The sequence below is a fragment of the Ursus americanus genome, chromosome 20 (assembly GCF_024610735.1).
Source record: "Ursus americanus isolate L20-20 chromosome 20, mUrsAme1.1.p, whole genome shotgun sequence".
NCBI lineage: Eukaryota > Metazoa > Chordata > Mammalia > Carnivora > Ursidae > Ursus > Ursus americanus.
Window position 1 is genome coordinate 27392571 of NC_142146.1, and position 27958 is coordinate 27420528.

General features: G+C 47.6%; 1 protein-coding gene across 4 annotated transcripts in view; it reads left to right on the forward strand.

Annotated features, from left to right (window-relative positions):
* Positions 1-27958, forward strand: part of COLQ (collagen like tail subunit of asymmetric acetylcholinesterase) — an 80045-nt gene that overhangs the window by 39417 nt on the left and 12670 nt on the right. For 2 of the 4 annotated variants that reach the window (XM_045791717.2, XM_087870182.1), the window contains exons 11-17: positions 2149-2229; positions 7063-7168; positions 13503-13642; positions 16065-16184; positions 16611-16731; positions 18244-18346; positions 20225-21810. In XM_045791717.2, the coding sequence (XP_045647673.1) occupies positions 2149-2229; positions 7063-7168; positions 13503-13642; positions 16065-16184; positions 16611-16731; positions 18244-18346; positions 20225-20294 (741 nt within the window). In that variant the 3' untranslated portion in view covers positions 20295-21810. Of the gene's footprint in view, positions 1-2148; positions 2230-7062; positions 7169-13502; positions 13643-16064; positions 16185-16610; positions 16732-18243; positions 18347-20224; positions 21811-27958 lie in introns of those variants that run through there. The other 2 variants (XM_087870184.1, XM_087870183.1) reach the window with 1 other exon arrangement.

Below are 27958 nucleotides of genomic sequence, written 5' to 3' on the forward strand. Positions count from 1 at the left end.
TGACTGGCAGATTTCTGGAAACCTTAACTTAGGGTTAGGGTCTAGGGAAGAATGAGGGGCGGTGAGAGGAGGTGTCAGGGGATAAAGAGAGAGCGTGAGAGCGTACCTAACTGGCCACTGAAAACACCTCTATCTAACGTTGTAATGGTGGTTCCTTATGCTGAAAGCCATTGACCTGGGAGGTTGTCATTTTTCCCTAAACCTCAGAGCATGGCATATTCTTCAAACATACAAATGCATGCTTTCTTAGTATCCTAATTGTTTTCCAAGTTTATCTTGAAGTTTTCTTTTCTAAACTTGAATAAACAATTTTTATCTGACCTCCAGCCAGGAGGGCATATTTAAATAATTTCAATCCTCAGATAGTAATTTATTATTATTTATCACTGCCTTAAGCAATCAAAAACTCTGTTCTACAAGCTATTCCCTAGGTGGAATGTCGGGTTAAAAATAAATAATTATATAAACAAGTTAAAGGAAACATTAAAAGAGAAAAAAATAATTTGATTTAGAAGTATTTAGGCTAGGTCTTCATTCAGTGCAAGAGTGAACATCAAAGAATAATAAAGTACCGTGGAATTGAGTATGACAGCTCCTCTGGCCTCTGAGCCATTTACTAGACTTGCCATCTAGAGTTCTCTTTCCCTTTCATGGCAGGCTGTTTCAAGACAAAGATGATATGATAAGGATAATTAGGTCTTAGAAATTAGATCAAGAACGTACAGGCTGCTTCCAGTTGATAAAGAGAGGGCCCACACTTCCTTCTGCCAATCTTTAAAAAAAAAGAAACAAACAAACAAACAAAAAAAACCCACTTATACTGTTTATGCTGCTATTTTCTCCAAGCCAGACAAAACACCCCGTGAACCCCCACTCTAAATAGCCAAGGAAAATCATACGAACATAGAATCCATGTTATCCTCCCACACTCTTTCACTGCCTAGACGCTGGTGGATGTGACACGTTGGAAAGAAATCAGAGGTTTAAGAATAGTTCTTGGTGTGGCAAGATGCTGATGCCTTGGGTAGGGACGAATTTGTTACATTGGCCAAGTGACATAATTTCAGAGCTTTATGCTTCATCCTTACTCTATATTAATGTTTCCTGAAATTTTCTACTGTGTTTTACTTCCTCTGACTTCCATGTGAAGAGCCTTCTGGGTGTTTGTTGTTCTCTCTGAGTGCCTGGGGGAGCTCCTCATGGACACTGGCTACAGACTAACAGAAACTCTCATGGTTGCTTTTGCTAAACAGCTTTGTGGTGGTGCATTCTGGGCTCTAGAGGGATAACTGGAGGTAGGAATGATGTTCTGTGGGGTCCCTGACCCAAAGAAACAGCAGGTGGCTCTGGAATCCTAGAAGAACATGGGGAAGGAGAGAAACTATGATGGAGAAATGCATTTGACAAAAGGTTGGCCTTAAACTATGGAATTCTGCAATTGGTGCATTCAGTTCTGATAGCTCAGAGTAGGGCTTTTCAATTAAGAGTACTGTTGACATTGCTTTCCATGCCTTTTACAATAATTATATTGAGCATGTGAATATATGTCTGGAACATTTTTCCCCACAGTTCTCATCTAAATCAAATGAAAGCAAGCTGGAACTCAAAGCAGTTTTTACAGAAGAGTAGGGAAATGTGTAACCCTAAATAAAGGTCATTACATGCGCAGCAAATTTCCAAAGATGATAGCTGTCGAAACTGTGTCCAGTCATTCAAAAACTCGTAGATTGGAATTCGTGCTAAAAACAAAACAAAACACACCATAAAATTTTGACTAAAAGGGAAAGCATTTTTCCTTGACTTTGTGCCGTGTTACAGGCACACGTGTCAGTGAAATGCAGGATTCTCCTACTTTGGCCATTCAGGATGGTGATTTGGAACACCAAAATGTGGGCTGCCCAGCAGCTGTCTCTCTCAGATAATAAATAACCCACCCAGGGTAACCTTCTCCCTTCCTTCCTCTTCCTTGAAAAACCTATCTACCTTTCACATGACCTCATCACTTTCCCAATCTCCCACATTGGCCATTGGAAGAGGTCTGGAATGATCAAGTGCACTGCCCTCATGACCAATGTTTGGATGGACCCGTAGAGATGTGCCTGCCCCACATGCCCTAATTCCTCTCTTGCTTTTCTTTCTTTTTTCCAGGGTGAAATGGGTCCAAAGGGTGAGCCTGGGATAACAGGACCCAGAGGACCCAGAGGAAGACCAGGAAAACGAGGCAAGCTGGTAAGAATCCCAGTACTTACCATGCCCCTGAAGTCAGACCCTCCTGACGTAGGTGGGTGGTATAGAGAGGCAGACAGCTGGAGCCAATCAGAGACATTCCATAGGCCCAATCCCCAGCATCCTCGAGGCTGGTGGGCAGAAAGAGCACCACTTCCAGGAGCTCCTGTTTCTCTAGGCTAACCAAGGTTTGAAGCAGGTGGGAGTGAACACTCCATTCAAACAGTGTCCAAGGCCAGAATCAAGAGTGGATCTTTGGTTCATAAGAATGGGTCTATCTTAACCAAAGCAACTGGGAGTAAAACCCAGATCTGGTTGTTCATCTAGAAAACTTGATTTTTGCCTCAATGCCACAGACACAAATGGAGTTTTGGAGAACAGCCCAAATATTTCCTTGCTGTTGAACGGTCTTCTGGGCCTCAACAATATAGTGTTTTTTCCTGCCCCCCACCCCCGCCGGGAAATCAGACCCCTGATTTGTGACTTCCTTTATGGGCATTATTAAGGGCTTAGGGAAATTGTTCATTCTGGACTCCCCCTGGTCAGCAGGCACTAGTGTCAAACCATGTGATGTGATAGGGAGAGGAATGATGAAGGCACATTTGCCCTAGCTGGCTTTAGAGCTGTACTGAGTGCCTCAGAGAAACTTCTCATCTTCTCTTTAAGGGACAGGCATTCCTTTACTTTTTTGGTTGTCAGTTTGTAGGCTTTTTACTTCTTTTCCTATTATGAATGTAATATATGATCATCACAGAAAACTTGGAAAATTCAGAGAATAGGAGGGAAGTCACCTAAAGGCCTAACACCCAGACATAACCATTTCAGTGTACTTCCTTCCAGTGTTATTTCTTTGTGAACTTTCTAGTTGTTTTTGTCCTTTATATCCAATGGATAGTTGTATCCTAAAACTGTAACTTAAAATCATAGCATACCTATTTTTGCTCATTATTGCACATATTCATTAAGCATTTTTTAAAATTTATTTATTTGTGACAGAGTGAGAGTATGCATACATGTGCACGAGTGGGGGGAGGTGCAGAGGGAGAAGGAGAGGAAGAGACTCCCAAGCAGACTCCCCGCTGAGCACAGAACCCCTTATAGGGCTCACTCCCTCGACCCCAGGATCACGACCAGAGCCAACACCAAGAGTTGGACACTCAACTGAATGAGCCACCCACGTGCCCTTCATTAAGCATATTTAAAAATCTTTTTTAAAATGTCTGCATCACATTTTGTCAATGAGTACGCAGTAGATTGCTTGGACAAGAGAGGCCTAGCCAAATTATATATAATGCTGAGAGGTGAACATCTTTTTCCTTTCTTATGTTTTCATTCTTTCCTTAGGCTAGATCTGTGGTTCTCAAACTTTAGCATCTATCAGAATAATCTGGGGGCTGATTAGATACAGGTTTTCTGCCTCAGGTGCAGTGGTTGTAGCTCCAAGTTTGCCTCTCACCCCCCCTAGTGCATAGGCCTCACTTCCCAGAGCATCCGATGTAACTGACCTGGCATGGGACTTCACATGGGTGCTTGTTTTTTAAAACTCTCCACATGATTCTTTTTTTTTTAAAGATTTTATTTATTTATTTATTTGAGAGTGAGCATGAACAGGGGGTGGGGCAGAGGCAGAGAGAGAAGCAGACTCCCCCACCGAGCAGGGAGCCTGATGTGGGACTCGATCCCAGGACCCTGGGATCATGACCTGAGCCAAAGACAGATGCTTAACCAACTAAGCCTCCCAGGCGCCCCTCTCTACATGATTCTAATATGTAGCCAGGATTCAAAACAGTGGTAACAGTATGAAACCAATTCTGGTCTTTTCCAAGTGAACTTAAGAATGACACAGCCTCCAACCTGGATAATACCAATTCCACTATAACTTCTGAAGTCTCAGTAGTTCAATTTCAGTTTTCTAAGTCTTAAATGGCTGGCATGTCCATGACTTCACAGTGATGCCATAATTCCCTAAAAACTTGACTCAGAAAAAGGAGGAAAAAAGGGAAAATCTTTTTCTTCCCTACTGCTGATTCCACGCAGAATGTTTGATGCTTGGGGTTCAAGAAGCCTGCTGGGTTCGGTCCTTCTGGTGCTTTTCTTGGACTGTCTTTTCCCGGTGATGGCTTGAGCAAAGAAGGCTATTTCCTGACACTGTTGAAAATGATTCAGTTGGAACAATCTTAAAACCACCCCAGGACCATGGGTGGGAGCTCAGAGAAATGAGTTTATCCCTCCTACGAGATGTTATAAATAAGCTGAGTGTGTTCTGAACCCTCCCTGCCTGTCTAGTCAGCAGATACTTTAGTTGTTAGCCTTGGGAGACCGCCATGGTACTTTTTTTTTTTTAAATCATGAATTAGTTTCCTAGCACAGAGTCTTATATATCGAATGTTGCTGGGCCAGCGGTACTAAGAGTTTCTGGAGGTTATCATAAGTCAATCCAACTCCTGGATTCAGAGATCCAGAAGGAACTTCAGGAGATCAGAATTTCAGAGCCAGAAGGATTTGGGAGACCACCTCATCCACTTCGGTCTAGCCACAAGGAAACTGAGGGTCAGGGTAGTAGAGTGACCCCCTCAGCCAAGCAAGCTTCTAAGGCAGCATTCAAACTTAGAGAGCTGAGACCTGCTTTTCCCCACACATCTCTCCTCACCTTCATGCTTTATCACTTGCCTTCAACCAGGCTCAGGAAAACCACTCTTGACTCTATTATACAAATCTTCAGTGAAGGAGACAGAACAGTTCCTTGAGAGGGATCACCAAGCTTTGTGGCAGTAAAGGAATAAAGAAGAATGCCTTTCCTGGAAAGCACTGCTCAGTGAGTCCCACTCACAGAGACATGGCTTATTCTAAACAAATGACTGATATGCAGAATATTCCTTTATTGTTTGGTGTCAGAATCAAGGAGTGCTTCCAGCTCCTTCAAGCTGTGGCATTTCCTGTGCTCATAGTCAGCTGATGTGGCTTTTAGCAAAACAAGACTTTACTGTGGCTATATTAAGATGGTGTGACCTCCTTTGCTATTCTGGGACCCATCTTAGTTTCCAAGCTTGGGCAAAGGCTTAAGAACTCCCTCCATCAGGATGGAATTGGAAATAAACTCTGACCTCACAGGTCCCATATTAAGAATTTAAGAACTCCTAAAAATACATACATACATACATACATACATACATACATACATACATACATAAGAATTTAAGAACCCTTTGGACATTGCCAGGACAGACTGCAGAGCCACGTTGACAAAGCGGCAGGTCACATGTCACTGTTGTGATTGGAAAGGAGTGCCCTGCCCACCGGCTTCCCAGACTTGGGGAAGATTATGTTTCATTACATGGGCAGGCCTGCCAAGGCACAAGTGTAGAAAGAGGATCCAGGTCAAAGATGTCATGCATCAATCACTGTCCTGTTTAGGCCCAACTCAAGAGCAGACAATTAGCAAATTGGGGGAAGAACCTACAGACCTTGGTTTCTGGGATCATTCCTCAAAGCAGCCCTAAGGAGGAAATCTTTGCTCTTGACCCTCTCAGAACAGGCAGCAAGGAGGACATCCTGTGTGGAATGGCTACAGCTCCAGGAGTGCCTCTCTTTTAAAATCAGGCCTTTTCTAACTACATGAAAAAGATGAAATCAAGCCAGTTGCTATGATAGTCAGCTTGACCCCCCAGCCCTCGATTCTGTGCAAACCACTTTTTCACCTCTGGGAACTTTATTACTCTCACAACAAAGCTATGAAGGTGTGTGTTTAATGTAATAGCCCCATTTTATAGATGAGAAAACTGAGGCACAAAGCAATGACTTGCATGACCCAGGGTCTCATGGCCAATGTGAAAACCCAGGTCTCTTAATTCCAGCTCAACAGAACTACTTCCCGTTTGTTTTGTCAGCATCTTTCTCCTCTTCCATTTAATCTGGGGAACAAGACAAATTCCGCCCACAGGGAGCCTCTATTTCATAGAGAAACATCGACGAAAGGACCGCACAAATAGTGGTGTTTCTGATCTGGGTAAATGCCAGGAAGGAAAGGGGCCGAGTTCTGAGAGCCTGTGACCAGGAGAACGGACTCTGTCTGGCAAGGTCTAGCAAGTCCGGGAAGGCTGTGCTGCAGTGTGACACTTTACCTGAGAGCTAACCGCTGGGAGGGAGTTTGGGCAGGGAGGAGGGAAATAAAAGGCATGGTGCTCTTGAAGACTGAAAATACCAGAAGGCTGGAACAAGTCTGGAAAGGCCAGCCATGCAGAGCTTTGTAGACTGAAATAAGGATCTGGGTCTTTATTCTGAGAGCAATGGAGGGCCATTTGATGGAAACAGCTCTTGTGGTAAAATAGAAATGGTCTTGACGAGCAAGCAGAGGCCGGAGTCTTAGGCTACAAGTCCGTTGCCTCAGTGCTAGGTGCCTTGCATGAATCTCTGCTCTTTCCTGAGCCTCTCTTTCCTCCTCTGCCTGGTGAGGGGAGTGGGTCGGACTGGTTCCTTTCAGCAGTCATGTGCCATGTTTCTGGGAGAGAGCAAGAAGTAATGTCTGCAAACTTGTAACCATCACAATCTCAAATGTCACTTGCCCTGAGCTTTTTTTTTTTTTTTTTTAAGTAGGCTCCACACCCAACGTAGGGCTTTGAACTCACGACCCTGATCAAGAGTCGTGTGCTCCACCAACTGAGACATTCAGGTGCCCCTGCCCTGAGCTTTTTAGGAGCTTGACGGCCAAGGCCTCAAGTGCATCCTGCCCTGGGCTCCTGCTCCAAAGTGCAAGGTGGTCCCTGATTTAGATATAAATGGGGAAGGAAGTTTGCCATGTCATGTTATCATAACAGGCTCTGCCTTTCTCTCTGTCAGGGGCAGAAGGGAGAGAGTGGAGTAATGGGCCCACCAGGCAAGCCTGGGCCTTCTGGTCAACCTGGCCGTCCGGGTCCCCCAGGCCCCCCGGGCCCCCCATCCGCAGGTAAGAGCTACATTGCTTCACATGATCTACAGTGTCGCCCTCCTGGCCAGCCTCCCCAAAGAGGGCACAAGGAGATGCCTACAGAGGTCTGCCTTGTGTTTTGAGTTAGAAACTACTAGACACATTTTAATGTATTTATAATTTCTCCCCAGTTTGGCTCTTTCAACTTTAACACAAGAGAGGTAAATGCCATCCTGATTCTGTTGTAGGATTTTAGAGAACAAATAGAGGAGAAAACAAAGGGAATCATGATTACACTTCAAGTGAAAAGTTTATACTTCAAGCGAAATTTACAATTTAGACTTCAAGTAAAAAATAACCGACACGTATTTCATCAACTAATACATTTTTCTAGAAAAACCTTTCACAACTCCAAGCAATTTTCTTAAACCTAGAAATAAAGATGGTGTGGCAGAATTTTCTATCTTATGTAGTGTTATCAAAGAGTCCTTGCTGGTTTATACTGAACATACAAAGAAATCATAAAAAGAAATCAAAGTCTACCATTGAAGAGGGCATAGAAACACTGCTACCTTGTTTACCTTGTTTAACTTGATGAGCTAAAGCCTTTATTTAGTTTGTACCTTCATCAGCTCCAAATATGATCTTTCATAGCACATTGTCTGTATAAATAAACACAGCATCTCTGGGCCTAAGAAGACTGAGCCTCTGTTTCCTCCTCTGTCTGGTGAGGAGAATGGGTTGAATTGGTTCCTTTCGGCAGTCATGTGCCTTGTTTCCCAGAGATAGCAAGAAGAACTGTCTGCAAACTTGTAACCATCATAATCTCAATTGTCTTTACTTTTATGCTTTGCTACGTAGGGTCCTTTGTCCTCAGTTATATAAAAGGAACCCAAGCAATTTTTACCATTTTTTTCTTAAGAAAATGAAGGCATTTTAAAATTCTAGATTTCACTTTTCCTTCCTGTGTTTATGGGAATATATTCACAGCCATGTCATGGGATGGGCAAGAATGTCGTAATTTGTTAGATCCTTTAAACCAAATTAAAGCTGACTCTGAGATTCTAACCTGTTGGGTTGCCAGGAAAACTCAATCTCAGGCATTATTGGGGTTATCTCTACTCCTCCAGCTGCCAAAAAAGAGTTGGGCAAAGATTCTGGGGATTATGGCAGAAAAAACATCAGAGGAATTCCCTCCAGCCTTTGATCTGCCCCATTCACCTCTGAAACGCCGGCTATCCAAGGGCACATGGTCCGAGGGTGCCTCATAGCTGCCATCTTCATGCCATACTTGGGTATCAGAACATTTCCAAACTTGGTCCCTATGGCTCAATCTCCCAAGAAGTGCCCCACAGCCGTTCCTTCTGAGACCTTACCCCTTCTCCAGGACACGGGGGGGGGTCCCTGCCTCTCCATGTCTGGGGTGATTTCCCCTTTTTCACCCTCCAGCTCCCTTGCTTCTCACACTCCTCCTATATATACTGCCACCCCTTTTAGGAGGTTTTCTCCTCTGAGAACAGGGGGCAGAAAGGCAAACAGTCTTCACATAGTACCTGTTTTCAGCAAGGGCAAGAAAGCATAAAGTCTTGCTATCTCCTTGAAATCGGGAGAAGAAAACATAGTGGGAGAACAAACATCAGTTAGTATAACAATAAAGTGTCTTGTCACGCCTATTTCTCTTCCGCTAGGGGAACTAGATTGGAGATGCAACCCAGCCTATGTGTCCATGCCCCATAATCTGTTTCCGTGAATTGACTGGACAATCCTTATGGGGGTCCTTCCAGCTACAGCTGACCCTTGAGCAACGTGGAGGTTAGGGGCACTGATCCCAGGCAGTCAAAAATCCACGTATAACTTCTGACTCCCCCAAAGCGTAACAACTAATAGTCTGCTGTTGACTGGAAGCCTTACTGATAACAGTCGATTAACGCATACTTTGTATGTTATATGTGTCATGACTGTATTCTTACAAGAAGGTAAGCTGGAGGAAAGAAATGTTATTAGGAAAATCATAAGGAAGAGAAAACATATCCACAGGACCGTGCTGTAAAAAATCTGCATGGAAGTCACCCTGCGCCTTTCAAGCCCATGTTGTTCAAGGGTCTGTTGTAGCCCTCGTCCTCCTCGGTTCTGGCACACGTTACATTCCCCTTAAGCCCCATGATCATGAGCTGCCAGCCCCAGGGACTGAGAGCGTGGTGTGAGGCCTGAGTCTTGTCTTTGGAAGGGACTCTCTTGGCCCTTGGGGTGTTGAGCAGCTCACAAAGCTGATGAGTAGCCAGGATCATGGGGCGGGAGGCAGGGGGGCAGTGTGGATTCAAAGAGAGGTCATTAGGCCAGCCCTCATTTGTGTCTGTTTGTAAAGGCCAGCCCTCATTTGACTTGAATCTCAGTTCCCTCCTGGGGTCTGATGTTGGGTGAGGGCAGGGCCTGGGGACCCCCAGCAACCTACTCAGATGCCCACTGTTTTGTCAGGCTCCAGGGGATTGCAACCCCATCCCTTTAGCAGGGCCAGTGTAGTTCTGCTTTCTCTCCTTGGTCTTCCAGCTCCTTCTCATTTAGCCTAGTATGTACACCTCCTGTTCCCCCCACTCCATCCTCTGCCAGATCCCAGCCTCACTGCCCTTTACCTGCAACCAATTCTGCTCTCTGTTGAGCTGGAGCATATTCCTACAGTCTCTCTGGGTCCACATGGCCTGAAATAGCATCCCTGTCATCCTCCAGTGCACCCAATGAAACCATCTCCTTCCTTCAAAGCCCTCTCCTCAGCAAGGCCCTAACCAGATGCGTCTCCTTCCCCCGGGCCCAAGTCACATATTGCCTCTCTGCTGTGGCCCTTCACTGCTAACTGTTTTCTTCAGCTGTGCTTCATCTTCCTTCTAGATGGCAAGTCCTTGAGGCAAGCATCTGTGGCCAAGTCGGCTTTGCATCCCCATGGCACCTGGCAGGTGGGATGGGCAGGGCCAGGTACTGCAGGCATTCACAGACACGGGCCATTGGGTTCTCAGTCTGTCCCCCTGGGTTATTGCACGGCAGCCAAGCCGGATGCAGTCCGTTTCTGAGTCATGTCCCCTTCCTGTGCCTTCTTTTGAGTCACTCCCTTTCTGGGGGATCCTCTCAGTGAAGGGGCTGAAGAAAATGGGGCAATAATCCTGCACTTTGGGAGTATTTGGGGTGGGGTGAAGTGGGGAAAGAAGAGGAGGAAGTAATTTAAAAGAGAACTTCCCTGGGCCTAGGACCAGTTGGATTGTCAAGAATGGAAGCAGGCCCCAAAAGTGATTCCTGAGACTACCTTTGAAGGCTGATTAAAGTCCCAAGCCCACTCAGAGAAAAATGTGTCTATCTGTACCCAAGATTCTGTACACTGCTTCCCAGAATTCTAGAACCCCTGTCCCAAATCCATCTTGGGATGTGCTTGGGCTCTGTGGACCACAGGTCAAACAATCCTGGTCTTATCTAACCCTCCCTTCATAGAAAAGAACTTTGAACCTCAGACAAAAGGGACTTCCCCAAGGTCGCACAGCTGACTGTTGGCCTTGCTGGGCCTAGAATCAGTCTGTGGCTCCTGTCCCCGAGAACTTTCCATTCAGCCATGCGGCCTCCACAGAGGCAGAGTGAGAGCTGGGGGTGATGTGGAAACTAGTCTGTGGTGCCTTCTCCTTCTCCCAGATTTCCCATCTCAGGTCCGCTCCCACTGCACAGCCTGTGGTGATGGGAGGCTCTCTGGGCAACGGTGGAGAGCCAGGGCCTCTGGCTACCAGGGATGGTGGATCAGCCAGGCCCACTAGACCAGCTCTCAGAGGCCGGGCTATGGAAGTTTGAGTTGCCATGCCCTTCAGTGCCTCCTGGCAGGAAACCAACAGGCAGGGGAGACAGACGCCCTCCGACAGCTGAAAGGAAGCCGCAGGGAAACTGCAGTGGTGGCAGGAAGCAAGTGCCCTGCCCCGTCCTGTCACCCTACTGGGAGGCCGCCTCTGGCTCTGGTGATCAGTGCTGTGGGGCAGGATGGTGCTGGGGCTGGTGGAGAGGATGGGAGCTCTTTAATACCCAAGTTATAGAGAAAAAGGTGCTGGCAGGCAGGGGAGGGGAAAAGGCAAAATGCGTCTGGGATGTAATTTGCAATAACTAAATTACAAATTGGGCTGAGTCCTTCCAGCACCCAGACAGGGTCTAAGTGAATCACTGTGGTACCTGGGAATTGCCAGCTTCCTGCAGGCATTAATATTCTTAGATGTTTGTCTCTTGAATGGCATAGCATTAAGTCGAACATGAATTCACATTCCAGCGTCCCCACTTACTAACTGGATAATAGAACAAACTCCTGAATCTCTCTGAGGCCATGGTTCTGGAGGAGTTGTTGGGGTCACAGAGTCTGCTCCACTTCCACTCTCATATCCTTGGTTATAGAAACTCCCACTCCGTTTCCCCACATGATGATTACCCAGAATATCCCTGGGCTAGTGGAGTCTCTGTCTCTCTGGGCTGTGCTGAAAACGTCAGAACACAAAACTGGAGCTCCTCCTGCACCACTGAATGCATGTTTCTTGTTCAAAGGAACTACCACAACCTGGGATAAAATGTTGGCAAGCCTCCCTTCCCCTCTTACTGACATTATTCTGATCTTGGACATATCTGTTCTGGAATGCTCAGGGCTATGGGGAGGGTATTCCCATTGGGGTCTCCTCCTCTAGTTGAAGCTACTTCCTTGGGGCCTTGACCAGACCTCTCCCCTGGGGTCATTTTATTTTCTGCCCTTCCGGGAGCTGCCAACTGTGTCCCCAGTTGCTGGCTGCCCTGGAAGTTACACAGCTTGAAAGCAATGACTCCCTGGTCTCCAGACTCCCCCTTACTTTCCCAGGAGAAGCATTCTTCCTTCCTCCGTCTCCAGGTTCCCTCTCTTTTCTCTCTTCCTGTTGGATGGCTCTTGCTCTAGCTCTCTCCAGCCAACCCAAAGGTGAATTTTAGCCTTTCTGAAGACCAGTTAGTCTACATTCATGTATTCATTGATTCAGTCATCAAGCATGTATCCTGCCCCTACAGTGTGTCTAATCGTGGTAAATGAACACGGGTACCAACCTTGCCCTTGTGGATCTTACATTCTACTGAGGGAGATTGACCTTCCTCACATTACCTCACAAGATACAAAAATCACAAACAGAAGTACCATGAAGAAAAGGCATGGGGAGCTATGAAATTGTATCCAAGGTGAACATGCCTGAGTGTGAGCATTCAGAACCCTTCCCTGAGGAAGTGGTGTTGGAACCCAGGTCAGGAGCAAGCTAGGAGGCACCTGGAGAGGGAGGTATGGCAGGTGAAGAGAGAACAATCTGGTGCGGGAATGGCTTGGGCAAAGACTGCTTCCTTAGGCCAGCGGTTCTCAACATCAGTGTACATCAGCTTGAGAGCTTTTAAAAGCACAGATGCCTGGGTTCTATTCTCAGCATTCTTGATGGAATCAATCTGGGCTGTGGCCTGGGCATCAGGGCCTTTAGAATCAGGGTGAAACTACTACCCTGGCAAGGCCACCCACACTGCAGGGAGTAAATTTCCTAATCATGTATGTTTAGGACACTCTTCTCAGCATCAGGGGACAATGAGTAGGTGGAGCATTTTCAAACATTCCATTTGCTTCCAGAAGAAATCAAAGAAACCCACCTTCAGAAATTCCTTTGTAAAGATCTTATATATAAGAATAAAATAAAATGAATTAAAAAAATAAAAGCTATCAGCTAGCGATGTGTTCGTCAGCAAGAAGTTCCTGTTAATAATAGTCTAAACAAAAAGGGGATTATTTTTCTCATATAACAAGGAAATTCAGAGGTGGACAATGGCTGGCTTTGATTCAGCCTCTAAGGGTCACTATTAGGATCCCATGTCCCATGAGGCTCTGGTCTTTCCTATGTGTTGGCTTCTCTTCTCATTTTTGTTGCTTCATGGTTGCAGTGTGGCTATTACAGCACCAGCCATCTTGTCTGTCTTCTAGACAGGAAGGAGGAGGAAACCATGTCTCTTAACCAGCAACGTTTTTCCTGTATCAGGATAGACTTTCCCAGATGCCTCACTTTCTCCCACTGCAGACCTTGAATGCAAAGTAGTCCGGGAGGTAGAATGTCTGTTTGTAAAGTATAGAGAAAGGGAAGGGAGAAATGGTTGGGGAAGGTGCTGCAACACCCAGCATGGTTAAGGGACCCACAGAGAACATCACCTCCTCCACATCTTGGAACAAGAGTCTCTTTGAACCTCTCCCCCCAGGCCTACCCTAAAATACTCTGCACTTTGACCTCCTTTCTGTTGTGAAGTTTGCTCACGTCTCCTGGGGCTATTTGGTTTGCTCTTCCTTCACTCAAGTGACTCACAATCTCTTACTTCCTAGGACAACTTGTGATGGGACCCAAAGGGGACAGAGGATTTCCCGGGCCTCCAGGAAGCTGTCTTTGTGGAACCCCTACGAATGTGAATAACCCTTCCTACAGGGAATCCATGTTTGGGCCCAGTTCCCCACATGTTCCCGTGGTAAGGCTCCTGGGAGAAATCTGGGCTGTTTTTTTTTTTTTAATGTTTTTTTTATCATATTATGTTAGTCACCATACAGTACATCCCCGGTTTCCGATGTAAAGTTCGATGATTCATTAGTTGCGTATAACACCCAGTGCACCATGCAATACATGCCCTCCTTACTAACCATCACCAGTCTATCCCATTCCCCCACACCCCTCCCCTCTGAAGCCCTCAGTTTGTTTCTCATAGTCCATAGTCTCTCATGCTTCATTCCCCCTTCTGATTACCCCCCCTTTTTTTATCCCTTTCTTCCCCTACCTATCTTCCTAGTTCTTATGTTCCATAGATGAGAGAAATCACATGATAATTGTCTTTCTCTGCTTGACTTATTTCACTTAGCATTATCTCCTCCAGTGCCGTCCATGTTGCAGCAAATGTCGATAATTCGTTCTTTCTGATAGCTGAGTAATATTCCATTATATATATGGACCACAACTTCTTAATCCAGTCATCTGTTGAAGGGCATTTCGGTTCCTTCCACGCTTTGGCTATTGTGGACAATGCTGCTATGAACATTGGGGTGCATATGGCCCTTCTCTTCACTACATCTGTATCTTTGGGGTAAATACCCAGTAGTGCAATGGCTGGGTCATAGGTTAGCTCAATTTTTAACTTTTTAAGGGACCTCCACACTGTTTTCCAGAGTGGCTGTACCAACTTGCATTCCCACCAACAATGTAGGAGGGATCCCCTTTCTCCACATCCTCTCCAGCAATTGTTGTTTCTTGCCTTGTCTATTTTTGCCATTCTAACTGGTGTAAGGTGGTATCTTAGTGTGGTTTTGATTTGAATTTCCCTGATGGCTAATGATTTTGAACATTTTTTCATGTGTTAGCCAATTGTATGTCTTCATTGGAAAAGTGTCTGTTCATATCTTCTGCCCATTTTTTTTATTTGTTTATTTGTTTCTCATGTATTGAGTTTGAGAAGTTCTTTGTAGATCTTGGGTACCAGTCTTTTATCTGTAGTGTCATTTGCAAATATATTCTCCCATTCCGTGGGCTGCCTCTTAGTTTTTTTGACCGTTTCCTTGGCTGTGCAGAAGCTTTTTATCTTGATGAAGTCCCACAAGTTCATTTTATCTTTTGTTTCTCTTGCCTTTGGAGATGTGTCATGAAAAAGGTTGCTTTGGCCGATGTCATATAGGTTGCTGCCTATGTTCTCCTCTAGGATTTTGATGGATTCCTGTCTCACATCGAGGTCTTTCATCCATTTGGAGCTTATTTTTGTGTATGGTGTGAGAGAGTGGTCAAGTTTCATTCTTTTGCATGTAGCTGTCCAATTTTCCCAGCACCATTTATTGAAGAGACTGTCTTTTTTCCACCGATGTTTTTTCCTGCTGGTTATCCATCACGACCTCTCACCTGATCCTCTCAGACCTTTGTAAGAGCCTTTTAATAAAACTGATTTCCCCATTTTACTTGATACACACTCATTATAGGAGATTGGAGAACAAAGGAAAATCAAAAGTAGGAAACTAAATTGTCCATTTGGTTGTGGGTGCATTTTGGAGTGTTTTGTCTTTTTTTAAGAACAAAAAATTCTTTAAAATTTCAAGTAAATACAAAAGCGGAACAAATAGTGTAATAAACCTCTATGTACCCTTAACCCAAATTCAACATTTATCAACTCCTGGCTAATCCTGTTTCCTCTTTACACCCACTCACTACTGCCCACCCTCCCTTGGGTTATTTTGAGATAACCCTGGACCTCAGTTTGTCATTTGAATGGACACATAATCATCCATCCAACATGCGGCTGTGCTGTGATTTATTTACCCAGTGTCCCATTGTCAGATATTTATAGGGCTCTCCCAAGCTTTTCACTAATGTAAAGAACACTGTACTGAACACCTTTGAGTGTAACAATTTTGTTAAGAATCATGTCCAGATGTTGAATTACTTGATTAGATGATACCACCTTTTTATTTAAGCCTTAGAATTTTAAATGTTTAAAAAATTTAAGTAATGGATAGTCTTTTTTTTTTTTAAGGTATTACTTATTTGAGAGAGAGAGAATGAGCAGTAGGGAGGAGCAGAGGGAGAGAGAGAGAAGCAGGCTCCCTGCTGAGCAGGAAGCCTGATACCAGGCTTGATCCCAGGACCCTGAGATCATGACCTGAGCGGAAGGCAGATGCTTAACCAACTGAGCCACCCAGGCGCCCCAAATCATGGATAGTCTTATTGCCAACTTAGCCAGTTGGAACTGGGACTCAAGACCTTCCTCCCTATTTCAGGAGGAATGCTGGAGTGTAATATGCCGACCCCTCTCCCACTGCTAACCAGCCCAAAGATAGAGATTCTGTTTCCTCCTCCAGCTTTTCCCCGCCCCCTATAGAAGTGTTTTCTGGAATCCTCACGAGTGTGTTCTCTGGCAGATTTTTGTAGTCAACAACCAGGAGGAGCTTGAGAGGCTGAACACCCAAAACGCCATTGCCTTCCGCAAAGACCAGAGATCTCTGTACTTCAAGGACAGCCTGGGCTGGCTCCCCATCCAGGTACCCTGAGGCAGGCACTCGGGACATACCCCACCCTGGAAAAGGACACAGCATTAGAGGAAAGAAGGGCCAAGAGTTGGGCCCAGCGCAGAGCTTTCTGCAATCTGCTCCCATGGAAGGAATGGGCATCTCCCCTGCTCTGCTTCTGAGCGGTTCTCCAAGCCCCTGCTCCCCAGATGGAAACTCCTCTCTGAGTCAGGTTTCCAGATGGGCTCCCATCCCCACACTGCCAGGCCGCTGTCTTGATCTGGCCCAGCTTTCCAGTCAGCTGGAAAGCTCTGGGCGGCGGGCACGGAGTGCCTCTCCCCCACCCCAGGAGGAAGCCCCCACAGACCCAGAGCCTCTGGCCCCAGGGCCAATGAACTGCCCTGCCTGCCGTTTCCCAGCATGCCTACCCTGGCCACTGTCATGTGTTTCTTTGGCCAGGTGACCCCTTTCTACCCTGTGGACTACACTGTAGACCGCCACAGCTCCTGTGGGGATGGGGTCCTGCAGCCCGGGGAGGAGTGTGACGATGGGAACAACAACGTGGATGATGACTGCATCAGTGAGTGGGGCCCAGCCAGGGGGTCCGGAAGCGCAAACTGCCACGGGGTGGAGGGAGGCTTAGGGTGAGCCTATGGATGATTCTAGAGCGAGAGGGGGTACACCTGAGCTGCTGTGGGGATGGCCCTCCCATTCAGGCCACATGTGGACTTCCACTGCCCAAGCATGTCGGTGGATCTTGCCCCAAGTCGCTCCCTTTTCCTGAGTCCTACTTCTGGGCAAAACCCACATTCTGGTCCACATTCTTTATCAAAAGATAAAGGTGATGCAGAGTAAAGGACAAAAGGGAGAAGCCAAGAATTTGAATCAGGACTGTGTTACCAGATAGAACCCTAGTGGCAGAGCCCTTTTTCGGGGGAGCTGCCTCCAGGTCGATGGGATGCTACAGGGACAGGGGGGCAGCATAGCCCTGGAGGGTTTGCTTTTCTTCTTTTCTCAGTCATGCAACAAAAGCAGGAGGGGAGATAGAAAGCAGGGGATTTAGAGTCAGACAGAACACAGTTTGGATGCTTAGAGAGGAGGCTACTCAGTGAGCAGGGGGGATGGAGGGCAGTTCAGAGCTCCAGGTCTCACTTTCCTCAACTGAAAGATGGGTATGACAGCACTAACCGCTCAGGTCTCCAGAGATTCTGTGAGCTGATGTGCACTGGATTGTCTGGATAGAGTAAGGGTTCAACATCCCTTCACTGAATTATTTTCCAGCCCCTGCTGTGAGCAGCCAGGCCCAGGCTCAGGGCTGGGGATGTGTAAATGTGAAGTCTCCTTCCTTGCTCAAGGGAAGGCTGATGGTGCAGTGTAGGGAGGAAGGTGTGGACAGGGATGGATGCAGGGACAGAGAGGCGGCTGGCTCCCTCTCGGTGGAGCTGTACTTCCTATGAGGGTCCCCGGAATGGTGCTCCCTGGCATGCCAGCTTTTCCTGGAGTCCCTTCTCTCCCTGCCACAGACACCATCCAGTAGATCACACGGCAGAAAGGAACTGATGGGGTCTCAAAGCCCTATAAGATGGGGATGGGGCTCAGACTCTAAGACCCTTCCCTTGAGTGAGAACAGAGACCCCATTAAATGTCATATGGCTCCCCAGGGACACAGGGTCAGCCACCCTGGCAGTTCTCTGGAGACAGACAAGAACCACCTTGGCCCCACTTGTGCCCAGTGCCCAGTCTCCTGATCCTCACTTCGGGGGAACCCACAGTGCGGCCTGTGAAGAGGAGGTGGTGTCCATGCCCCAGGCTTAAGATAGGGATATGGAGGCTCAGAGACGCCAAGTGGCCTGTTCTTGGTCCGTTGGCTAATGAGTAGCTGGAGTGGACTGGAGCCTGGGTCTCCTTATTCCCTGGTGTGGGATTTGGGGGTCTGAGGGGGCAGTCCCTGGATGCATCTGAAGCTGTCTGGGAGTCCATTCAGGAGGATGCATGCTCTGGGTGGATCCTTCAGGCCACGTAGTCCTCACAGGCTGAGGTAAGCCTGGCCCACCCCAGCCCCCTCTCATGGCTACTTCCTTGTGTTCCTCAGACTGTCATCGGGCCTACTGTGGAGATGGTCACCAGCACAAGGGCGTGGAGGACTGTGACGGCTCTGACTTTGGCTACCTGACGTGCGAGACCTATCTCCCTGGGTAGGGATCATCTCACATGCTATTATGACACTCTGTCTCCCTCTCTGCCTGCCTCTTCTTTCCTTCACAAATATTTTTTTTAGTGCTTATGTTCCTTGTACTTTCTAAACACTGAAGTATGGTGACAGCTAAAACATGGTCCCTACTCACCTAGGGGCGACAGGCCATAAACACATAACCACCACGTGCCCTCTCAGGGTACCTGAGTGCCACTGAGGCTGAGCTGAGACAGACAGTGACCAGCTCCATCCTGGGCCCCTGGGGATCAGTAGTCTCTATGATCAGTGGTTGCCCCCAGGTGAGAAGCTCCAATCCCCATTGGTTACCATGACCACATTAGTCTTCTGAAAAATGGGTCTGGAGGAAGCCCAGTGGAGAGTGGAGGGACCAGGGCATTCCCTAGAATCTGTATAACCTGAATTCTCTGGGACAACCCCTGCCCCCCGGGCCTGTGGGAGCGAATGAGATCACACCAGCATTAATAATCTAATTTTGCTGGCTTGTGGTTCCTCCAGGAAAACCCCAGGAACTTAGTACCCCCTTCAAGGACCCCTCTAGCTATATCTGGGACTCACCAGTGGGTGTTGACATTGCACAACGTGTCTTGACCTCCACGTCTCTGAAGCCAGCTGAGGGCCACTGGCCACTGACCCTATAAAGTGAAGAAACAGCACCAGATTCCCCTTAATCCTCACAGAACCAGAGTTGTATAGCATTCTAGGGGAAATGGGAAGGCTGTTCCTCCCTCAGTTCCTGCTTCTCCCTTGGTTCCAGAGTGGATCACTGGCCCTTGACACCTCCTAAGCTCCTCAGGAGTCCAGTCTTTTTAGCATTTCCTTCCAGCCCTCTTCTTGGACCCAGGCCCTCCACAGGGCTGGGAAACAGACACCAGGCCTGGCATTCTGTAGCCTCCTCTCTGCTCTCTCTTCCAAGGGGGTCTCCTCAATGCCCACCCCCCAAACACACACCGACATATCAAACCAGGCTAGGAGAACTACAGACCTATAGTCACCCCAAAACAAGCACTTTAGGCTTGGCCAGGACCCCCCTATATCTCTGTGTCTGTATGTACTTCCCTATCTCTGAAGTATGGAGGGCTCCTAACGTGCCAGAGAGTTGGCAGGTCTGAGCTTGTTGTTTGATGGCTTCATGGCGACAACTCAATATAGACATTTGGACATGGAGTACAGGATTGCATAGAGCCCAGGGCTTACCCACTGGCTCACTGTAACTACTCATCTAATCTCTAGAAGCCTCAGAGAATGCTTGTGAATATGGGTATAATGTATAACACACGGACTCAGGATTAGCACTTGGGCTTAAAGAAGTATAAACCGTCCAATATGGTGGCCCCCAGCCACATGTTGCTATTTAAATTTAAATTAATTAAAATTAAATAAAATTAAAAATCTAATTATTCAGTCACACCAACCTTATTTTAAGAGCTCAGCAGCCACATATGGCTAGTGGCTGCCATATTGGACTGCGCAGAAATAGAACATTTGCATTACTACAGTATTATCTAATGGACAGCACTGGAAACCTTTCAGGTCTTGAGAAGGGAGTGATTCTCTCAGAGATGTTGTGTTAAGAGCAAGGTTACCAACTGTTTCCACCCAGATCCCTCAGCTGGGCTCCAGGGGATAAGCCCCAGAGGCCTGGACTCAACTGCCCCAAGCCTCTCACCCCAAATGAGAATGAGAACCGTCTCTCTGGAACCCTTGGGTGTAAGGTAGCAGCAGTGGCTGCTGTCTGATGAGGTTTGACCAAAAGTCACCAGAGGTGGCCTTTTAGAACCTGGCGCGGATGCGAGGGCTGGGCAGGAGCTCTCCTGCCCACTGGCCCCTGTGCGCCCTGACCCCTGTCTGCCCCCCTCAGGTCGTATGGAGACCTGCAGTGCACCGCGTACTGCCACATCGACTCCACGTCCTGCCGCTACTTCACATGAGGGCCGCGAGGAGGAGGGCTGCGTCCTACGTAATTGGCAGCAGCTCCTCCACTCTTGGCAAATTGACTTCGCACCATCCTGGTCCGGTTTCCACCACCTCCATGTGACAAACACAAGGACAAACTCTCGCTGCTAAGACATGCTTGTAACTCAGTCCAACTGGAAGAATTTAGGACTACTGCATCCTGTCTTAATCCAACGTCCCGGAAAAACTTCCACGTGCCTGACCTGGGAACTGTTCCCCATTGCTACCATCTGGCCAAATAGCCAAACCTACAGTGCCCTTTCTCTTCTGGAATGTTACTGACCCAGACCATGGTCTTGGCTTAGAACTGTTAGCCCCACCTAGACCTGCAGGGCTTTTTGAATTTGTTCTCGTCCTACGTGGGGCATCTGGTGTACCGGCCTCTCTGCTCCTCTGACCTCCAGAAATGTGGGCATTCTCACCGAGGCAGTCAGAAATCAGGTCTCTCCAGGCCCGTGAACCACAAAGCAGCGAAGTGGGCCCTTTCTCTCAAAGTGGCTCCCAGCTCTGGACCCACTGAGGAACCCCTCAACTGGCTACAGCCCAGAACAGCCTCATGTGGATGCAGCTTTCCCAAGAAGAGACCCAACTGTGAAAAAGTCCTGAGAAAGCCACCAAAACGGTGCTCTGCCCCTGGGAGAGGGTGGAGGCCCAGCTGGGGTGCTCAGCATGTGAACAATAGCAGAGCGGTGGCCTTCTGCTTCTCAGTGTTTCCAAAGGGGTAGCTCTTGTGGTTTCGCTGTCCCCAGCACCATTTTGACCTCGTGGCTCTCTGCGCCTTGACCTCTGTCTTGCAAATGCCCCTTATGTCCATTTCTTGTTCAGGAGACTCACTGCCAGAGGGTGACCTCCTATCTACACCTAGGCAGGCTTTGGTGTTTCCAGTCCTTAGGAAAGCACCACTCTGGGTTTCCCCCGTGTGAGGACCTGTGACTGAGTACCAGCCCCAGGCAGAGTCCATTTCTGTCCAGCTCCTGGCTGCCTGCCGACTGCTGTGTGCATCTGAGACCTTCCCTTTGTATCTTTGTAGCGCGTAGCCTTGCCCTCATGTCTATGTGCCTGAGGCCCCCACGTTTCTGCAGGGTCATTAGTCTGGACTATCTGTGAGCTGCCTTGTACCACCATCTTTCCTGAGTGGGGCTTAGCTTTGTTTTGGAAAGATGTCTCCCCCAAGGCAGACCTCAAATGGGATTTGTCTATTTGTTACCAGATGGAGGGACACTTTGGGGCTTTTGTACGAAGCTATTTAGTGTGACTGAGTCCTGGGGACTCAGTAGACAGGAGCTTCTGGCCCAGTGGGCTGTCACTAGTGATCTGTTGTAGATGGGATCAGTCCAAGGGTGACGTCTTTAGAGATGGGTGCACTGGTCAGCCTGGTTCCCTCAGCCTCTACTGCACACTTTGGGGTGATGTTGCTCCCATGTAAAGCCACACCTTGATGCTGGGATCTCCAGATGGGAAATCAAGAAATACAAGCCATTTGTTTCCCCACTGTGGCTCTCTCTTCCCTGGGTTTTTGGGCCAGTGTCCCAGCATTACTGTTGGGAATGAGGGGTCTGAATTCACTGCCTCCCAGGCTTTGCAGAGGGTTCTAGAATGTGGAGCAGTACTACCCCCTCGGGGACAAGAGAGGAAACTGATGTTGATAGGGAGGGACTTACCTAAGGCCACAAAGCCTGGTCTTGCTAACCCAGCCCCACAGCAGCCTTATTTTAGGACTACGTTTAAAACAAGATGGAGCTCCAGTACTGCCCTTGGTTGGACCTGGCCAGGAGAGGCCCTGTCCTGGGTCCCTTTGCTTTGAAGGGCACCAATCTGGCCCTCTTCTGGCCATGACCCTCCCCGCAGGGCAGGGGATCTATGAGGCCAAGGTGACCTCCCCACTGGAGCTTGTGTACCCGTCTCCGAGACCACGATCCAGGTACCTGGGAGACCACAGTTCCCAGCCAAGTGGTCCTGAGCCTGAGCAGGCCTCTTCCCTGCACACACCCAGGTGGCCAGGGACAAGCCATGTTCAGGGCTTGTAGATGGGGCTTGGATATGCGGGCTGGGGTTTCCACACAGATACGCACGAAGCCTCTCTCAGTGTGGGCTGGGCCTTGCTCTCCTTGTGCCGCCACAGAACTTTGAGGAATCTAAATATTCCAAATTCAAACCCAGCCTTCCAGGTCGTATGAAAGTGTGACTGTCAAGTAAGCAAAGAGACATATTTAATAATAGTTAGTTTGACTCTAACGTAAATACTTAGACCTGTGGCACGTGAGCCTCCACATGCGTTCTTGTAACCGGATCCCACGAGATAGAGGTAGGTCTGTCTCCGCCTATTGCAAGGACTTTCTGAATGGCTCTGAAAATGGAAGGACTCAAAGCCACATGTTTGAAGTATGTATGTAATAATAGTAATCCTCCCCCTGTGGCATTGTGATTTTTTTAACTTAATTAACATATAGTGTATTACTAGTTTCAGAGGTAGAGGTCAGTGATTCCTCAGTCTTCTATAACACCCAGTGCTCACGACACCACGTGCTGCCCTCAGCCGTCCCCTGAAATGCTATGGTACAGGAAGCAGGCTCCCCAGCGACAGGGACACCCATAAGCAGGCCTGGTGGCCACAGAATACACAACCACATGTCTCCTGAGAGCACCTGCTGGCCCTGTGGGGAGCTGAGGTGCCACAGCGGGGGAGGGAAGAGCACTGTTCCAGGAGTCCTGACACCAGGACTCAGACGCGGTTTGTCACTTCTCACAGACTCCATCTCCTTACCTGGAAGAAACTGTATGCAAGGGCTGAATTTTCTTGTGGGTGGGGACTCTGTCCTCCAGAGGTGACAGGGCATGCTTGGGAGTGGTGATGGGTATCCTCAGCTGCTCCTGAGGCTGTCACATGGAGTGGCTGAGAATATCATAGGGTCTTCAGAGCTGCAGCTGAGTCACCAAAAAAGGCTATGTCGGTTTTGATACTTTTGTTGGTAGGTAGCAGAAAATCCAACGTAAATATAATATAAATCACAGGGCGGAATTTATTGGCTTATATAATTTAAAAATTCCAGCAGCAGAATGGAGATCAGGCATGGTTCAATCAAGGCTCCCACTCCATTTCTCTGCTTGAGCTGTCCTCTCTATCTCTTGTTAGTTTGATCCTTGGGTAGCCACAGGCTGACTACTGCAGTTTCAGGCTTACATCTGTACCCTAGCATATCCAGAGGAAGAGATAACATCTATTCCAGTGGCTCTCAAATTTTTGTCCTAGAAGCCCCCCAAAAATCTTACCTTGAGCCTCATTGCCTGTTTGGGGTCACATGCCCATTCATATCGTATTGTCAAGAGAATGCCACCTGCTAATTGGACTGCAGCTGGGTTCCTGAACCCAAGGAGGCAAAAGGTCTAAGATTACCCCTTGCCCACTCCCTGGGGATTCTCCAGAAGCACATCAGCTGTGTAGGGAAGGGGCGGCTATTGGACTCTATAGTGGGGAGCAGGTATGGAGTGAATGGGTGCTGGGTACACATGGTGTTCATCACAGTGGCTGTCTCTGGTTTTGCTTTTCCCTTTGGCAGGAATAGGTGCTGAGCCATTGGGGCAAACATTTGGGAAGACTCTTCACACCTAGAAAGCTCTTGGCTGATTCTGATAAATCTACTCAAAAGAGACTGACTCCCCTAGGGAGCCATAGGTTGTGAAAGAGTTGGTATAGTTTGATTTTGTGACAAAAGGACAGGATCGGATTCACATATCTGGGTTCGAAGCCTGACTGTCACCAACTCCCTGTTTAATCATCCTGCATAATTTGCTTAACTTTTCTGAGTCTGTTTTTCTCATCTTTATACTGGGTTATTTCAGGGTTGTGTTGAATTTTAGTGATAATGTGGTTACAATTTCTGACACCTAGAAACTCTTTAGGGAGGGCTGGGTTTTATCTGTGTCATTATTATTTAATGACTCAGGCCGAATCGCTCACCTCTTTGGGACCTGGGGTTTCTTTCCTCCCCCTCTGAAGCTGGTTACAAGAGTTCATTTTGATAGCAGTTTGGACCAAGCCTTTACTACAAAACAGCGAGAGAGCAGCAGTTCTCAAACTCTGCAGCACATTAGCCCATTTGATGAATACCACCAGCGATGAACCAACAAGTTTTGTAGACCAACAAAATTAGGTTTACTGTCTTGTAGTAGAGAGACCAAACACCAGAGGAACAATGGGGGCATCTCATCAAACCGAGAAAGACAAGATTATGGTAGGACTTGGGGAGGGGTGGAAGTATAGGTAGAACATGAAAGAAGCATCATGGGGAAAGGCTCGAAGCAAAGCAGGCTGTGTATAAAAGGGGTCAAGATCAAGCCTGGACTGGGGAGTGGACCCAGGTCCTGATTCCTTGGACAACTGCAAAGTTAAGAGAAGCATGGACTGTTGTGCCTGAAAATTCCTATCAGGATTTCTGAATCTAGGGAAGAAATTGAAACTGCTTCTCTGTGTCAGAGTGACTCATATGGCTCAGGTCTTCCAGGCAAGAGTGGAAAGTTTCCTTCTTACTGATAGGATTGCAAAATGCAAAGTTTTGACAGCCCAAGATTTGAGTCACAAAGGGTGACAGTGATTTTGGTTCAGGCAGTAGGAGTAAGAAGCAAAGCTGGGGCTGTCACTGAAAGGAAGGCAGCAGTCACTCAAAGAAAAGAGTGAGTACGCTACTGCAGAGCTGCAGTGGGGGACCTGGGGAGAAAGACGGCTTCCTGTTGACTTGCAGCTTTATCAGTGTCTGCTCTGGCAGTCTGATGAATGACAGGGGACAGGGCTGACTTTTCTTCTCTCAGTCTGGACTGGTTTTTTATCCTTTCACCAGTAACGGAGGCCCAAGCTCTGCCCAACAGATCCCCAGTGATCCAGCCTGTGGTTAGGCTTCTCCAGGGAAGCATGGGGAGGGGGTTTGGCCCCAGACGTCTTTATCCACCTGCAAAGCTATTCGAGTGACAAATTTGTGAGCAAAGTGAGGTCTTTAGAGGAACGTTAGTAACTAGTACTTAGGAAGCAGTGCTTGGGAAGAAGGTAGGACAAATTTTCTAAGCATCATGGGACAAATTGGTCATCCATCACTCTAATATGGGCCTGGAGGACACATGGGTCAAATTGCTTAAGAAATCTTCAAACTTCATAATTAATGGGCCAACCATGCTCCAATGACTGCTTTACTTAAATTGTCCCCCACCCTTCCTCCCTATAGTGGAGTGAACCAATTTCAAGGAAACTCAGATCTTGCATTTGTGTGGTAACAATGAGCTCACAGATCAAGGATCTTGGCAATTCATCAAGGAGACTGTTAGACTTCAGCAACCCACAGTCACCACCCATGGGCCCAGAGGCTCTAGGAATGTGGTTTCCATCTTCATTTGTAACCATTCTGAGAGGCTGCAAATCACATGAGAGTAATGGGTTAAGGACTCCCCACCCCACATCATCCAATTCCTTCCCCTCCCCTGCCCCCAGGGGGGAAATAGAGGAAGAGAACTCTCACTGCCCTTATCAGAGGGGCTTCCTCTCTGGGGGTTCGCCTAAGTTCTTTGCAGCCCCAGACAGTTGACATTTAGAGTCAGACAGCTCTGTAAGAAACAACCTCACTAAAGGAAAAATGGGCTATTTCCCCTGCCCTCTGTTCCCCTTTGCCCCACTAACTTTCCAGAAGGAAAAAGGAGCCGTGTACTAACGAAATCCTGCTGCCAAGATGCTGGTATCTCAAGAGAACTGGTGATTATTTTGGTCTTGCCATCCTTCCACCCCCTCAATACCTCTTCTAGAATTTGGGTTTTGATGTTCCGACTTAAAAGGAGTATCACCCCACTGCATGTGCCACTCCAGGTTACTCTCAATCCAACAGCTAGCACGGGAAAGGAAGGCAGTCATCCCTAGTCGTGGGTCATCACTTGAGGCTCATCACAGGAGACTGCTTTCTTAGGACAGAGGTTTAAAGCTTTAGGGTTATAAGGATGACCTGAAGGGCTTGTCAAAACAGATTACTGGGACCCACTTCAGAGTTTCCGATTCAGCAGGTCTGGGATGGCACTTGATAATTTGTGGTTCTAACAAGGTCCAAGGGGATGCTGATGGTGCTGGACCCAGGAACCACATTTTAAGAGCCACTACTCTGGGGAAATGTCTCATCTGAGAACAATGGCAGTAGACCAAGTAAACTGGGGGAAAGGAGAACTTTGGGTAGGTGGCTTTTTTAATACTCTTCCATTAAGGAGGTAGGGTCTTTATCCCTTCCTCTTAGAATCCAGGTGGGCTTTTGATTGCTCAGACCAATAGAATACTGTGGATGTGATGCTGGGTGACTTCCCAGGCTAGGTCATCTACAGCCAAGCAGCTTCTTGGGACACTCATTCTAGAGGAAAGCAGCCGTCATGTAAAAAGACCAACTACCTTGAGACTGCCATGTTAGAGTCTCTGGTTGACAGTCCCAAATGAACCTGCTTCCATCCATCCCCACCATGGTGCCAGACATGTGAGTGAAGCCAATTTGGATTCTCCAGTCCTGAGAAGTAACCTAAGTAACACTGAGCGACCTCAGTTGAAGCCCCAAGGAGTTTGCTCAGCCAAGCTCTATCCTAAATCCTAACCAACAGATTCCAGGAGATAAATGGCTGTTGTTTTAAGCCACTAAGTTTAGGGTAGTTTGTTACTTAGCAATAGGTACCAAATAGTGCTTTAGGTTGAAAAGCTTAGAAAGGAAGCAAACTACTCTGAACAGGGCAAAGTGCTAAGTCCAGAGGAGCTGCTGGCTTGGGTTTGGTGCCCTCTGCAGGAACTATGAATAGAAACTGGCCTTAACTCCTATGTGGACTTTCATTTATCTGCCCAGGAGAAGAGTCAGGCCGAGAGGGGACTTAGTGATTGTATGGCCCAGTGTTCTCAACCATGGTGGGGATGTGGCGATGGGGAGGTAGTAGATTGACTGCCTTAACTGCCCTAATTCTCACACCTCCTTGTATCCACACCTTTCCAGCATACTTTGCAACTCCTCCCATAAGCTGGTGGAAGGCACTGTATTTGCCTACCCCTTGATTCTGAACTTGACCCTGCGACTTGCTTTGGCCAATGACACATTAGCAATTGTGACAGAGGCAGTGGTGTTTCCTCTCTCACTCTGGCACCTCTGCCTTTGCCATGACAATATGCCTACGCTAGGCTGCTAGAGGATAAGACACATGGAGCCCACCTGAATTGTCCTAGCTGGGCTGGCCAAGGCCATTGTGGATCAGCAGAATCTGTCAACTGCCAGACATGTGGAGCCCAGTCGAGACCAGACTGTCCAGGCACTCCCAGTCTAAATCGTCAATCCAGACTTGTAAGCAAAATAAATGCTTATTTTAAGCCACTGAATACTGGGATGCTTTGTTACATATCACTGTAGAGGCAACAGTTAGGTCAGGATCAAACTCCCTTAAGTGATGAGTGTACACTGCCACTTGCCCAGAGAGTCCTGGTTCAAGTCTAACCATTTCCACCTGAGGAAATGGGAGCCAGTTGCAGAATAAGCAGCAGAGGATTCCTAGCCTAGTTCTCGCTCTCCGCCCCCCCCCCCCTTTTTTTTAAGATTTTATTTATTTACTGGAGAGAGGAGAGCACAGGCAAGGCGAGCAGCAGGCAGAG